This window comes from Alexandromys fortis, unplaced genomic scaffold (genome assembly GCF_014885135.2).
Source record: "Alexandromys fortis isolate MF-2015 unplaced genomic scaffold, M_Fortis_MF-2015_v1.1 scaffold_89, whole genome shotgun sequence".
Classification (NCBI taxonomy): Eukaryota; Metazoa; Chordata; class Mammalia; order Rodentia; family Cricetidae; genus Alexandromys; species Alexandromys fortis.
In genome coordinates this window covers 972,851-988,026 of record NW_026067973.1, presented here as the reverse complement: position 1 = coordinate 988,026, position 15,176 = coordinate 972,851, and the positions used below count along the sequence as shown (strand labels likewise).

The following is a 15,176-nucleotide window of genomic DNA, read 5'->3' as shown; positions in this document are numbered from 1 at the left end:
CCCCCCCCCCCCCCCCCCGCTCCAACTTTACCTACCCCTCAGCTCAGGCTAGGTTTCAGTGGCCCAGGAGAGATGAAACAGTGGGTATAAGTGGCATAAAGGCATGAAAACTGGGGTCCCAAAACACTTCTACAGGACTCCAAAATTTGAAGTAAATCCACACAGCCAGTCATGTGATCTACAGCCGCATTGGGGATGTGTGGCCAGCCCAAACACCACAGACATGGGCTTAGTTTTTCACTCACCCTCCCGGAGTTTTGCAACCGAAACACAGTCTTGAGATTCAAAGGCAGTACACGAAAGACAGCCAAGGGGGCAGGGACAAGTGTATTTTCTGAGAATGACAGCGTCACTCAAAAAGAAACATGACTGGTGGAACTGATAGTTTTGAGAAGAAGGGAAGTGGGTGCAGAGCAGCCTTCAAGAGAAGTCATCTTAAAGGGTCAAGAAGGCTGGAGAGGAACAAGGGCTGGCATTGCACACTCTTAAGCTGCAGAGTTTAAATGGCAGAATTCATCAGCAGAATTCCCTCAGCCCCAACACATTGGCTGAAGGGAGCAGATTGCAGGAGTCTGGAACTAACTCTTTGCCAGTGTATCGACCCTGTACAAACCGCTGTCTTTCAAGTAACAATGAAATGGACATTCTTATTTGAATCTGAAGACTGAGTTTCTTGCCTTAGAGACCTCTGGGAGGAGGTCTGGGGCCACAGCTGACTGATTCACTGTGCCTCTACTTCCAGACTCACCTAGGCATCTGGTTATATAGCTAGAAACCAGGGAATGGGAAAAGCCCCAAGCCCCGGATCCCAAGATGTCTTCTGTGTTGGAACGCACAGTGATGTCCTCAAGCAGTGTCTGTGTATCCAGGAAAGGCCAGGGGCCATGGCTTCAGGGCAGGGCTGGGATGAGAACTTAGTCTTGGAATAGTGCTAGAACAAGGACAGGGATTGGGCAGAGCCAGGGACTAGCTCACCTGCGAGCTCACTGCTCACACACATGCGCCTCACTCCCGGCCATCTTCGTAGAATGTTTCAGACTCAGGTTACCCTTGTCAGTCCCTCAGGAGCCTTCTGATCCCATACAGCTATAGATAGAAGGACAGGACACTAGCTGTGCAATCAAACACTTTCTGGATATAGGTCCTCACTGTGCCCCCTTACTAACTCCACTGCCCTTGGGCAAATCAGTTGACTCTCTGGGCTTTTGTTTCTTCCTTAGTAAATTTTGCATGTGTCTAGCTAGAGCCCAGAGCTGCTGTGATCACTAAATGGACCATAGTACCCAGTATGTGAATTATAACCCTTCCCACTATCACCACCCTTTTCTTAGTCCCTGGGGATAGCTGTGCTTTCTCTAGTGTTGGCATTCTTTTCCCTCTAGGGACAGAGCTGCCCAGCCCCTTTTCTGTGTGGTTTGAAGCCAGATTTTTTGAACACATCCTCCGCTGGACACATATCCCAGTTCAGTCCGAAAGTACCTACTACGAAGTGGCACTCAAGAAGTAAGAAAGCAGGGCCCAAGGGGTGTGGGGACCAGAAGGAGATAGGGGAGGGACTAGATGACTGATTTACTGTTGAAATGAGACCAGAAGGGACTCTGACACACCTCTTTGACACATCCTTGCTTAGGCATCATGAGTTGAGCAGTGTGCTGGGATCCCCAAGGTAGGTCTCTGTTGGCTCTGAGGGCTTCCTAGGATTATGGGAATGTACTCACAAGTGTAACTAGATGAAAGGCAGAAGGGGGATTCAGAGTGGGCTACCACATTCTTGTGGAGTATTGAGTTACTTAGCTCCCCACCCAGAAGCCCTCTAGACCATGGATGCCAACGGGGACCTTGATCGAGGAAGAGGGAGACTCTAGGACTAGGGCCCTGAGGGCTGCTGCTCCCTTCCTGGCCTTTTCCTTCCCTCTTAAGGGAGAGAGGCGTGGGTCCAAGCTGCCTCCCCAGGGCCTGCCCTGCTATCTCCTCAGGTACGGAAACACAACCTGGAAAGATATCCACAGCTGTAGAAAGGTCCAGGCATCATCCTGTGATCTCACCAAGTTTACCCTGGATCTATACCGCAGCCGTGGCTACCTGGCCAGAGTCCGGGCAGTAGACAACAACGAGTATTCCAACTGGACCGTCACTGAGACCCGCTTCACAGTGGATGAAGGTACTTTGCCTCTCCTAGACCTAGAACATGGCCTTCTGGGACCCGTACAGTCAGGAATTACAGCTTAGGGCTTTTCTGTCTGTTCTCATGGCTTCTCACATCACCAGGCTTCCTGGCCAGGGAACTTGTTGCCTCAACAGATCTATGCTGTCTGAGATTGTTTACCCTCCGTAAAAGAGGCCGTGGAGTGGTTGGCATGTCTGGGTCACGAGAACCATCACTGTGAACTTGTAGAGTTTAGGCAGAGGTACTCATCCCTAAGCAGGCAGAGACAGAGTTCAGATGAGACCTGGCCCCTCATTGGGGTGAATCTCCCAGGTCTTGCCTTTGAGGCTGGAAGACGCACTGAAGAAAAAAAGTGAAGACAATTTGTGGGGAGTTCCAAGGGAGTCAGCCTGACCACGGTGGAATTCTTCCATCCACCCTGGGTCTGCACAAAATCTGGGTACAAGGTGGGCTTGTTCTGTGCAATTCAGAGCTCCAGGTAAAACTTGGAAGGTCGCTGGTTCCCACATGCAAGCTTATACGCGAGGGTCAGCTGACTGCAGAAAGCATTCCCTAGGGAGTAGCTTGAAAATTTGTATTTCCAGGAGCCAGGCTGAGAATTTCAGATTTTTCAGATGCTAGAAGACCTATATAGCATCTGTAACACATTCCCTAAGAAGTTCTTATGTGGGATAGGGTTGTAAACCCAAGGCCCAGGCTTTAGAGTGGGTAAGGCTTGACCCGGGAGTCAGGCTGTGGATGCATCCCTAATTCTCAGCCTCATGCCTTTGCCCCTCTCCCTCTCAGTGATTCTGACGGTCGGGAGTGTGACACTGGAGGTAACCCATGACCGTGTCCTTGGGACGATCCATCCTCCCAGGCCCCAGATAGTCCCTGCAGGTGACGAGTATGAACAGATCTTCGAGAATTTTCGCAAATACATGGTTTCCGTCCGAAAGATTCAGGAGGAGAAGGTATGAGGTTCTCCAAGGCCACCAGACCAGGGCTACCTAAACTAGAATCACTGTAACATCACCACTGGGGAGCTTGGCACACACAGGAAAGAGAGGTTATGGGGATCCAGGAGGGAACTGATAGAGGCAGATCTCTCAAACTATTCCCGGGAGACAGTGAGGAGAATACGCCTACCAACAGCAGTGAGCAAGGCAAACACAACCACCCTTCAGTGTTTTCTTCCACATTGTGGAGCTTCCAGATGTACTGGAACCCAACCCCTGCTGGCTAGACTCCATCAGATGCTCTTACCCCAGTTGTTCTGTGAAGAGCTTCCACTTCTATAAAAGGTGCCCTTTGCTCTATTAAAGTAAAAGCAGTGGGCAGGGTGATGGCTGAGTAGGTAACGAGGTTTCTATGCACAAGCATTAGGATCTGAGTTCAAATCCCCACAAGCCACATAACGCCAGACTCAGTAGCACACATTTGCAATCCATTGCTCCTACAGTAAGATGGAAGCTGGAAACAGGAGACTCTGAGAAAGCTTTAGGCTGAGCTAGGCGTACCCAGTGGCAAACAATAAAGAGATCTTGTCTCAAACAAAGTAGAAGACAAAGACTGATATCTGATTGATCTCTGACTTCCATGAATGTGCTGTGGCACACACACTGCATGCACACATGCACACACACACACACAAGCATACAAATGCACACATACATGTGTATGCAATAGATATCATACGCACGCACACAAATGATTAGAACAAAATTAGACTGGGTAGTTAACAGAGACGATGGGCTGCACTGACAATCACGGGATTTGTTATCTTAGAAAAAGATGACTGAAGATACTTGGCAGAGTGCTCTCTAGAGAGCCCCACTGCCCCAGGGATGGCTTACTTAGCAACAACCCCTGTCTGGCATCTCAAAGCCCTGGGCTCATCTCCAGCAGAAAACCAAAACTAGGCCCCTCCCACCCTCAGCTTCTATATAGCACGCATAGAAGGGTTGTTTACTGTTGTTCTTGTTGCCATTTCAGAACACAACCATGACAGTGGAACAGGAGAACTTCTCCCTCAAAGTCCCCAGAGAGATGGGAGAGTTCTGTATCAAGGTGAAGCCCTTGGTGGAAACCCGGAGTAACCGAGCAGAATGGTCAGAGGAGCAGTGCTTACATCTCACGGAGCAATGTGAGTGGTCCAGACTGCAGACAGAGGGTGCTGGAACTGTCCAGAACAATCCAGAAAGCAATGCCCAGGGTGGCTGGTGCCCACACTGGGCCCAGAGCTTCTACATAGAGCCGTCATTCTTCACACGACCCATGGGAGAATTTGCCCCGTCCTGCTTAGAATTATCCTAAGTTAAAAAAAATTATCACAGGACATAAAAAGATAGTAAAATCTTAATACTTTTTGGTTATGTCAATCACAATGACATCCCAGCATGCTTGCTTCTCTGTTTCATGTGCACATACACATTCAAAACAGAAGTCCCGTGGCTCAACCGAGTCCTGGCAACTTCTGCGTTATCTGAATAGTCTAAGGCTTGTCGTACAAATCACATGGTGCCCCAAAATAGTTCAGCAGAACTGTAACAATTCAAAAGAATTCAAAACACAAAGCCAATCACTACCTAGTGATCACCAACAATGAACCACAAATCCACAAGGCTTCAAGGAAGTAGGAAGATGGCTCAGTCCATACAGTACTTGCCCCACAAGCTTGAGTAGGTGAGTTCAAATCCCCAAAACCCATGTAAAAGTTTGACATGGTGTGTGTTTCTGTGATCCCAACCCCACTCCTCAGAAGAGGGGCCAGAAATAGTGAGCCTAGCCAAATCAGTGAGCTCCTGGTTCAGTGAGAGACCCTGAAAAACAAGGTGAAAAACCAGGCACAATGGCACACACCTTTAATCCTAGCATTCAGGAGGCAGAAGCAGGTGGATCTCTGTATGTTCCAGGACAACCTGGTTTACATAAGTAAGTTCCAGGCTAGGAATGTTGCACAAGAGACCTGATGCCGCCCCCCTCCCAAATGAAAAAACACAAGCATGGTCCAGGAGAGTCACTAATATTGACCTTTGACCTGCCATGCATCCCAGACACATGTGCACATACAACACAAACACAACACCACTACATCATACTACACATAAACACACACACAAAAACACACACACAGCTCAAAGGTCCCCTTAATAAATAGGAAATCAAAGCCCAAGTTTCAGCAAAGCAGGAGGAATTTACCAAGGGTCGAAACTTTCTTAAAAATCCAAATACTAATTTCTCTGCTTCACCAAAAAGAGATTAAAAAACAGATAATCCTGACCAAAGTGGGACAATTTTTAAAAATCTCCAGAATAGCATAGTTGAGGCAGTTATAAGGGATTCTTCAGTTTTTTCTTTCTGTCCATGTTAACTTGCTGGGTGTGCTGGCATCCAAAGTGTGCCTTTTCTCTGGGCCACAACCTGCTAGAATTATGACCAGTCCTGCCAGCAGAACCTGTCTCGACAGCACCCGAGCAAGATCAGCCACGCATCCTCAGTAGTTTAAGAAAGACTCAGAGTGAATGACAAAAAAGGAAAATTTATTCAATGTGGCCACATGGGGACGAGAAACAAACATGACTGGTGGCCCTGAAAGCCGATTTTCCAGGGTCTTAAGGGCATGAGAGTCAACATGATGCTTAGGTTTAGAGTGAGGGGGGTACACAGAACTAAGCAGACCAGGTCAAGGTGCGTGGCCCCTCCCATTGTCATCATCTCAACTTCAGTCTCTCTTGTTGGTCTGTTGTCAGAACTGTGGGGAATCTCCAGGAGACAAGTTCCCCTTGACTGGCACCAGGCTTCGGCCTTCTTCTCCCAGCACAAGACTCCTAGGGGAAGCCTGCTGTTCCTATAGTCAGACAGCCAAAGGAAGGGTGTCTCTTCAGAATAGCTTCACTCCTGCCAGGAGGTGACACTGGGGTTCTTCCACCTGAGCACAGCTGAGCTTTCCAGAGACCCTTCTCTCCTGTTCCTGTTTGGTCCTCTTCAGGGCCACTGTGGGAAGGGCTCCTCCCTGCCCCGAGTATCCTAGAAGATGCAATGCTGAGCTGGCTCCCTGACAGAGCTGCTGGAGTCAGCAGAAACTGGTTCCGGGCCCTCAGCCAGGAGCCCAGGCCATTTCTCAGGATGGGTTATCAAGTGTACTTGTGTCTCATCCTTGGGAGGCTTTCAACCCGCTGACTGCCCAGAGGGAGCCGTAGCTAGCAAGCCATGGCAGCTGATGTAAAGGTCCACATTGTACCCAGTGTGTGTCCTGGGAGTGTCCCATCCAGCAAACATGAAAGGGACTCTTCACAGAGTTGTGGTATATTCCAGTGCAGCTCACTTTCATGAAAGACCCAGGGCAGAATAAGTCACCAAGTGTATGTCGGCCGCTTTGTGTGCTGCTGGGATTTTCATCATCCTTATGTACAAAAGATTTGCTGGAATCTTGGCTTTATTGCTTACATGTGACCTAGAACAAGTGACTTAGTGTCTCAGGGCCTCAGGATCTCAATATGTAAAATGGGTTGATGCTGGCATTGATAGCTAAGATAGCTACCAGGTACAGCTGGGATTTAGATCTAGGTACAGATGCCTCAGGCTCAACTCTCACCTACCGTTTTCTCCTGCCTCAGTGTTTCATTGGCCATTGTGGTAGTCCACCAGAGGCAGAGCCGATTTGTTACTGAAGGAACTGGTGACAACTGAACCTTTCTAGGAACCTAGATACATCTTGGGCTCTGATCCACCAATTGCCTATGGGGATGACCTGGGGCCATTCACCGAGTATGTTCTGATCATAGCCAAGGGATCTCTGGGGACTGTACCTTTTGTGCCTCAAACCTATCCTTCTGGGTCTGCAGATTTCACCTTGACCAACCTCAGCATCCTCTTCACTTCCATCCTGATACTCTGCGGAGCCCTGGTCTGCCTGGCTCTTCAGCACTACATCCGGCGGCGCCCGGGGAAGTTGCCTGCAGTCCTGGTGAGTTCTCTGTCCTTCCTATATTCCTGTATGGTCAGGGCATCCTCATCCAGCACTGTGGAGGGCGAGCACACACTAAACCCAGTCTGGAGAACAGTGCCTCTGAGTAGCCCAGAGACCGCATGCACACACAGGTGCACACACGCTGAGTTAGCATGGTTTTGTCATCCAGGCAATGGCCTGTGGAGCAGCTGCTGGACACCATGAATTGGTCCTGGTGATTATCCTCATTTTAACCAGTGGTATACTAGGTTGCTTATGCTCACACAGTCACACAGTTGGGAGGGGTTGTAGGGGAGGCTTGTTATCATCCTATCGTGAGACTGCTGAGGGAGGAGTCTGCAAGACAGAAAGAGGGCTAGAGCGGTCCCAGAGAGCAGAGTGGAGAGCTGACTCAGAGAGGAAAGGGCTTGTGGGGAAGCCAGGACCTCCTTCCTCTATCAGACAGAGGTATATGTGATAAACCAGCCTCCAGAAGCCACCCTATAAGAACTCCAAACCTCTACTGGTCTCTGGCCTGGTCTCAGGCTGTGTCAGAGGTGGCTAGCCACAGCCCCTGGACCCTGGATAATGTATGCACTATTAATGTATGATAGATGGCTGTAGAACATGTATATATGGATCTAGTTGGACAGGCACTGTGAAGGGAAACAACCCTATAGAGGAGTCCTGAAGTCTCTAGGAAAAATAAGGAGACACCCGTACACACGTACATACAGAGAGAGGAGAGAGAGGAGAAAATGAATGTATGTGTGTGTGTGTGTAAAGATGGGATGGCCTGGCCTAATCAGGGCCTTTGCCTAGGCAAGAGTCTGTTCTCAGGTCAATGACCCAAATGTAGAGAACTCTAAGGAAGAGATGGGCGAGCCAGCCCTTGCAGTTCTCAAGGGTTTACTAGTTCTTCCTGCATCTAGCTAAAGTTTGTCCTCGTCATCTCTCTCCTTGCTCCCTGGAGATTCAGTTCTCCAGACACATGCCCCTTGCTTGTTCCAAAAGAACTTTAGCTCATAGTCTGTGCAGGGCTAGGAGCCTGGGTGCTGGTGGTTTGGGGTGAATGAGCCACACTGTTGAGCCTGGCTCTGTGGAGAGAGGAATCCAGGAGAGGCTCAGGGATAAGTAAAGTGGTGTTTGAGCTTAACTACAGAGCATCCTCCCTAGTTACAAGTGCTGTCAGGGAGGAAACTGGCTGATGTAGCCTCTAGGGGTTCCCGGTACTTGATGCCAGCCCGTGCCAGCCAGGTGTAAATGTAACATGAAATAGGCAGAGATTAGAGATTTCCAGATGCCCAGAATTACTGGCAACTTCTTGTTGATTCCTTCTGAGCCTGTGCGTCGTAGCTTTGCAGCTACTGTGAGGGCTTTGCTCCTCAGATTTAAACTGCCCAGGTCCACTTAACAGTTGCCCCTGTCTGTGGGGGTGACTTGTGTGAGAGAGCCCTGGCACGTTCCTGAATTTACTCTGAACCATCTGCCGATCTGAGCTGAGCCTCCAGCAGGTCACTGAAGTCAGTTCTATGTCAGTTCTATGAAGCAAACTGGGGATCGCAAATCCAGGCGGCTGTGTATAACTCCGGGTTTGTCCTTTTTGCTGGTGACTCCTAGCGTATCATCCATGCTCTCTGAGCTTCTGGTTTTTCTCTAGGACACAGGGGTGATGACACTCCTACAGAACTGCCAGGGAGTACGATTCCACCCAGCATATATTTTATTGAGCTTCTTTTACTTAACCCAGACGATCCAATCCCTGCACACACTTCATCTTCGCCATCAGAAGGCTCTTGCTGTCCTTAATTCCATCTATGGATGAGAAACTAAAGTTTAGGAAAAGGATATTGGCTCAGTGACAAGCTGCTAAAAGATACATCGCTAATCACCGTGGCCACTATGGACCTAGTTGGCCATAGTGGACATAGTAACAGGGACACAACCGGGAGGCATTGCTTCGGAGTCGTTAAGTGTCAAGGAAATGCGGGCAGGGGTGCAGCAGAGTCAATCAACAAACCTGACTAGTTCCGGCTCAGCTCAGGCGCTTAGAGAGAGGAGTAAGACTGGATGGTCACTGCCTCTAGAGTTCACATTGCAGTGTCTTAAGTAAAGTTGCTAGGGCTGCAGTGAGATGCCGGGACCAAAAAGCAAGTTGGGGAGTAAAGGGTTCATTGACCTACACTTCCATATTGCTCATCGTCAAGGGCAGTCAGGATAGGAACTCAAATGGGGCAGGATCCCAGAGGCAGGAGCTGATGCAGAAGCCATAGAGAAACAGCTTACTGACTTGCTCCCCATGGCTTGCTCAGTCTGCTTTCTTTTATTTAATAGTGAAAATTCAGATGTACTACGATTGGTTTTTATATTTTTAAATTTAAGAAAATTTATTTCATTATTTTATGTTTATGAGTGTTTGCCTGCATGCATATATGTATGTATGTATGTGTACCATATGCGTGCCTGATCCCCACAGAAGCCATAAGAAAGCCCTGGACTCCCGAAACTGGAGTTAGGGATGGTTGTGAGTCACCATGTGGGTCCTGGGAACCAAACTCAGTCCTTTGCAAGAGCAGCAAGTGATCTTAATCACTGAGCCATCTCTCCAGTCCCTGATGAGTACCCAGGATCACCAGTCTAGGGATGGCCCCACCCACAATGGACCGGGCCCTCACCTATCGATCACTAACGAAGAGAATGCCTTACAGCAGATTTTATGGAGGCATTTTCTCAACCAAGCATCCCTCCGTTCAGATATCTCTAGCTTGTGTGTCAAGCTGGCATAAGATCAGCCAGCACATAGAGGAGCTAAGCTTAGGAAGAAGGAAGGAAGGAAGCATGGGGGGAAAGGCTGCAGCACTGGTTTGGCCTGGGTGCCTGCAAAGTCCCTCTGAAGAGGTGGCATCCGAGCTGGACAAAGAGGACACAGACATGTGGAGTGCTGAGAGTATCCCTAGGACAGTGGTCAGCAAGGGCCCTGTGACAGGGCTGCCCTTGCCTTGCTCAGGACAGGAAGGGTACCACCATGGAGAGAGCAGAGGAATGAACTGAAAAGTGTTCAGTGGTTCTGCGGGACCCTTAGCAACTAAGGAGAGTGAGCCCTCGGCTGCAAGCTACAAAACTCAAAGGATGGCAGGATAGAAAGATGGGGTGGGATGGGATGGGGTTAAACGCACTGGGGCACCTCGCTACTTACTCCCTGTGACTAGCCTCAGTGACTTCCATGCACTGCTCACACAGGTGCTTACTTAGCAACTAGTTCTTACTTGGGGCCGGTGTCTGAAGAGTTTGAAATACACCTCAGTATGGGCCTGGCTTTCCAAGCCTCATCCAGGCCGCAGAGCTTTCTCCAATCTCAGCAAGACCCCATTAAATGTGGCCCTGGGAACACTAGTTACCTGTGTCCCTGCCTGGGCCAAACCATGAAGCCCCCTTGGGAGAAAATTCTAACGCCAGTACGAATCTGAGGAGCACCGTGCAGGCTGCCCAGGCTCTGTCCCCACTCTACACCTCCCCCACAGTCGCTCACCTGACACCCGAGAAGGTCCTTGCAGGCGGCCACACCTCTCACTGTATAAGTTTCATTGCTGTGGCAAAGGCCTGTGCCCGGCAAAAGCAATTCAAAGAAGGGAGAGTTTGTTTGGGCTCACGGTTTGAGGTGCAAGGCCACCACGGGAGGGAAGGCATGGCAGCGGGAGCGTGCGGCAGCTGGTCGCATTGCTACAGTCAGGAAGCAGAGAGGTGAATGCTGGTGCCCAGCTCACATTCTCATCTCTTCACCCCAGGACTCCAGCCCATGGGATAGTGTCATATCCAGGGTAAGTCTTCCAAGCTAACACCCTTATAGACATACTTTGTGGAACCACGTGGTTCTCAATACAGTCAAACTGAGCATGACAATTGTCACACTCACCCTGCCTCTCCTCCCAGGTCTTCGAGAAGCCCCACGACTTCCTCCCAGTCAACCCTGTCTGCCCAGAAACTCTCAACACTGTCCACATCCTGGACCTGGAGGCCTTCCGGAAGGTGTCCCCAGAGCTGAGAGACTCAGTCTTGCATGGCAGCACGGATAGTGGCTTTGGTAGTGGCAAGCCTTCACTGCAGACTGAAGAGTCCCAGTTTTTCCTCCCTGGCTCCCACCTCCAGGCACAAGGGACTCTGGGAAAGGAAGAGCTTCTGGAGCTACGGGACAGCTGTGGGGACAACACAGACAGTGGGATCTGCCTGCAGGAACCCAGCTTACATTCCAGCATGGGGCCCACCTGGAAGCAGCCGTTTGGATTCACCAGTCAGGGCCAGGAAGATAATGACATTAACTTAATCCAGAGTTCTCCAGGACAGCCTAAGAATACGCAGAGTGACTCTGCCTTGGACCATGTCCATATCCTAGAACCTGGAGTCTCTGAAGAGAAAGACCAAGTCACGGTGACATCCCAGGGCTACCAGAAACAGACCCAATGGAAGGAAGGGGCAGCAGACCCAGCAGGACACGTGAACAAAGAGCTTTCCTTGACAGATGACTTTGACCCTAAACTCAGGGTGTGCTTGCAGGCCGAGTTAACTTGGCCTCCACCAGTTCTGGCCAAGGGTTATTTGAAACAGGAATCCCAAGGGGTGACCCCGGCACCAGCAGGGACCCCGAATAAGCAATGGAGTCAGCTGACTGAAGAATGGTCACTCCTGGGTGTGGTTAGCTGTGATGACCTAAGCACGGAGGGCTGGAATTTTGCCCCTAAACTTGCCCCTCTGGACTATGGGGCAGCCCCTGGTGGCCTCCTGGATAGCTTTGACTCTAACCTGGCCACCCTGCCGCTGATCTCCAGCCTGCAGGTAGAGGAATGACATGGTCTTAAGGGCTCGTTGTATTCCAGCCATGCCTGCTCTCCTGCCTGCACTAGGAGGGCCCAGGGGGTCAAAGAAATGTGTGGGCCTTTTTCTACAAATCCACCAAGGCAAGCTAGCCAGGCCCCTCAGGGCAGGAAAAGGCCATCTTGCTGGGCAAGTGTCCGGTACATGTGAGGTTGTGTCTGATTCTGCTGAGATGGGCCCTGCAGGCTCCAGCCTAGCTGAGCAGGGTAGACAGAGACCTCACTCCTCAGGGCTGGGTTCTGTACTGGAAGAACCTGTGTTTGGGAGGAACCCCAGGGATTTCTAGATACGGTAAGGTTACCAGGCTGAAGTCAGAGCAGCCCGGAGGTCCACAGAGGAGTGGGAGTAGCCAGCCTCCTGCAAAGTACAGAGGGAATAGGAACCAGGCTTAATGTTGTCACGGAGAGATGAGCCCCGACTTAGACATGGTACCTGTAACTGGAAGATCTTGAGGTGCATGCCACCCCGAATGATCAGCCAGCTACTTCAGAACCATGGGGCTAAACGGACTGAGAGTCACAATCTGTGGCTCTTGTGGGGTGTCTCTACTATCCATCTGCAGACATCTCCCTGTTTTGACATCTGTGTCCCCCTGGCTTATCTTCAGTGGCCAAGCCATTACTCCTTGCCACTCACTATCGTGCTGACAGGCCAGACAAACTATGGTTGTCTGTGTTAGCACACTACCATTTATGTGGCCTTTGGGTGTAGACACTGGCCCAGCCTTAGGACTTAGATATCTGTATTTGCTGCTATTTTCTAACTACAGACCCAGAGAACAGGGTCCTGGGCTGGCATGACCTTGGTCCAGCAGCTTTCAGGGGACTAAAATAAGAGTGAATCGTTAGGAAGTCCCTCGTGCTGAATGTTAGACAAGTTGACCCGGGGGTGATATTTTCGATCTTGCCATCCTCTGGGCTAGGAGGAAGTAGACTGTGGAAACCATCTGCCCACAGGTATCTTCTGCCTCATGCCAAGGTCTCAGAGATCTTGCAGGAGCTTAGGCCCTTGTGCCAAGATAGCTGCTAGTAACTGGGGCTCAGGGCTGGTCCCACTTCCCTAGACTGTATTTGAGACCTGCGCTCAAACAAAGGCAGTTTGCATCCGCCAAGCAAGGATGCTGGAGAAAGGGCAAGGCTGCTGATCCCCTCACAGCGCCTATCCCTGAGCCCGGAGTTTCTCTGAAGCCTTCCGAAAACAGGCTGTGTGACCTTAGAGAGTCAGCCATGAGCTTGCCACTCTGCCAAGAAGGCCACGATGCCAGTCTGGTACCAGCGCTCCTTCTGAAGTTGGAAGGACTGCTTGGGATTGCTTGGGAACCTTTATTTATTTATTTTGCTCCCTTATTTATTGGAGAGGCGGCATAGCACAGGCGCAGGGCTCAGGGTCTCTCAGGAGCTCGAGTTTTGACTGCACTGTTTCTAGCTGTGTGACCTTGGGCAAGTCACAATTTCCTCTTTGTGCCTCAGTTCCTTTCTGTATGTAAAACTTGAAAAGTTCCCAACAAGCCCAATCTCTCGGACTGTGGAGTCCCACCGGGAAAATGGATGTGAATGCGCCCCCAACAGCGAGCGAATGGTGCTTGTTTTTAGTCCAATAAATGGGTGTTTTATGAAAACCATCAGATTCCTCATGGTAACGTCTGTGGACCTAGGCCCGCTCGGACAGACCTGGCTTCAGCATTAACTGTGACCTTGGGAAAGGCACGTGTTCTCTCACGGGTTCTGATTGCCCAAAGGTGACACGAGAGTGGCAGTTGTCATGGCTAAGACATGAGGTTGAAATGAGATCATGGATGAAAAGAGCTGACTGTGGTACCCCACATCTGGCATTCTATGGGTAAACATCTGTCAAGGGCTGTTAGAGCCAGAAAGGGAAGCAGACTGCTTTTCTTAGAAACCGATGAAAATGACAGAGGGGGTTTGGAGTGTTCTTTCAGAAGACTATATGGTGGAAAGTGCACCCCAGTGTTTGGGATGGGAGTTCTGACAGTGTGGGACTCCAGGACGGAGTGAGCCAGATCCGCAGACTCTGTGCCTGCTCACCTTACCCTGAAGATGTGCCTGGGTGATTCCCATAGGCTGGAAGCCTCCCGAGTTCTGTTCTAAAGGTGTTTTCCACAACAATCAGTATGTGGGTTGGCACAGCTCCCTGAACTCAGTCGTGTGGGTGCAGCAAATCTAGGGGCCTCGCCTGAGTCTTGGGTGTCTGTGTGTCTGAGATCATCAGGACACCAGGTCCTTTCCCACTATCTTCCATGAGCCCTCCCTGTTCACTTTGAGAAAGGAGGTCTTCTGGAGACACAGCAGTTTCCCTCTCCTGCAGAGAACCTGAACAGTGCCACACTGTGTGTGTGTGTGTGTGTGTGTGTGTGTGTGTGTGTGTGTGTGTGTGTGCAGCATGGGCTTACTTCTGCCTTGGGGACCTTCTGGCTGGGTCGGAAAAGAGAGGAGCAATGACCATTCTTTCCGGAAATGGTGCTGGGAATGGCTTCTTCCCCACGGACAAGCTCCTGAGGCAGGTGGGAAGGCGCCTGAGCACTGGATAGATAAAAGAGAAGAGAAATTATCATTGCGAGAAGCAGGCTTGCAGGACAGAACAGAGGCAGAGATGAGGTGTGAGTGTCAGCAGGCCTACAGATGTTAGTGGGAGAGTCATTTGGTTCCTTAGTGAAGCTAGGGCTTGTGGGGTGTCTAAAGGACTCTTCCAGGCAGCAGCTGATGGAATACTTCATTCAGGCTTCTCTGGAATTCAGATCAAAGTCCCCAGTAGAAGGCCACACTTGGTCTTCAGCTGAGCACTTCCTTCAAGGGCTTTTCCAGGCTGAGGAATGTGTGGTTCTGGGTTTCTGTGAGCTAACGGAACTTCCTCTTAGCAAAGAGAGAAGGGAAATGGGCTCACACTGACAGAGGAGGAAATTCTGTGAAACTGTGTTTTCCCAAATTCGTAAATAACTAGAGTCGAGAAATTGCCTTGCCCTTCCCCCTCCCCCGCCACAAATACCTCTGTCCTCCCCCCATATATACAGTGGCAGAACTTTCATCCCTCTGAGAGGTCAGGTCACACACACAGAGCCTACACTGCGCCTACAGAACGCTCAGCACCTCAAGAGGCTGGGTACCACCCACAGAGCCCGCACAGCAACTGCCTCACAGGCTGGCAATTCTCAGAGCCCGTCATGGGAAGAGAAGGGAGCCTGAGCTGTTGCTT

At 50.3% G+C, this 15,176-nt stretch overlaps 1 protein-coding gene across 2 annotated transcripts in view; it reads left to right on the top strand.

Moving 5' to 3' along the window:
- The window catches only part of Il10ra (interleukin 10 receptor subunit alpha), a 14,424-nt gene extending 712 nt beyond the window's left edge, over positions 1 to 13,712 (top strand). The window contains exons 2-8 of one of the 2 annotated variants that reach the window (XM_050156399.1): positions 1,383 to 1,503; positions 1,977 to 2,161; positions 2,954 to 3,120; positions 4,142 to 4,292; positions 6,994 to 7,115; positions 10,883 to 10,915; positions 11,028 to 13,712. In XM_050156399.1, the coding sequence (XP_050012356.1) occupies positions 1,383 to 1,503; positions 1,977 to 2,161; positions 2,954 to 3,120; positions 4,142 to 4,292; positions 6,994 to 7,115; positions 10,883 to 10,915; positions 11,028 to 11,939 (1,691 nt within the window). In that variant the 3' untranslated portion in view covers positions 11,940 to 13,712. The remainder of the gene's footprint in view (positions 1 to 1,382; positions 1,504 to 1,976; positions 2,162 to 2,953; positions 3,121 to 4,141; positions 4,293 to 6,993; positions 7,116 to 10,882; positions 10,916 to 11,027) is intronic. The other variant, XM_050156400.1, reaches the window with a different exon arrangement.
- Positions 13,713 to 15,176: the final 1,464 nt, after the last annotated feature.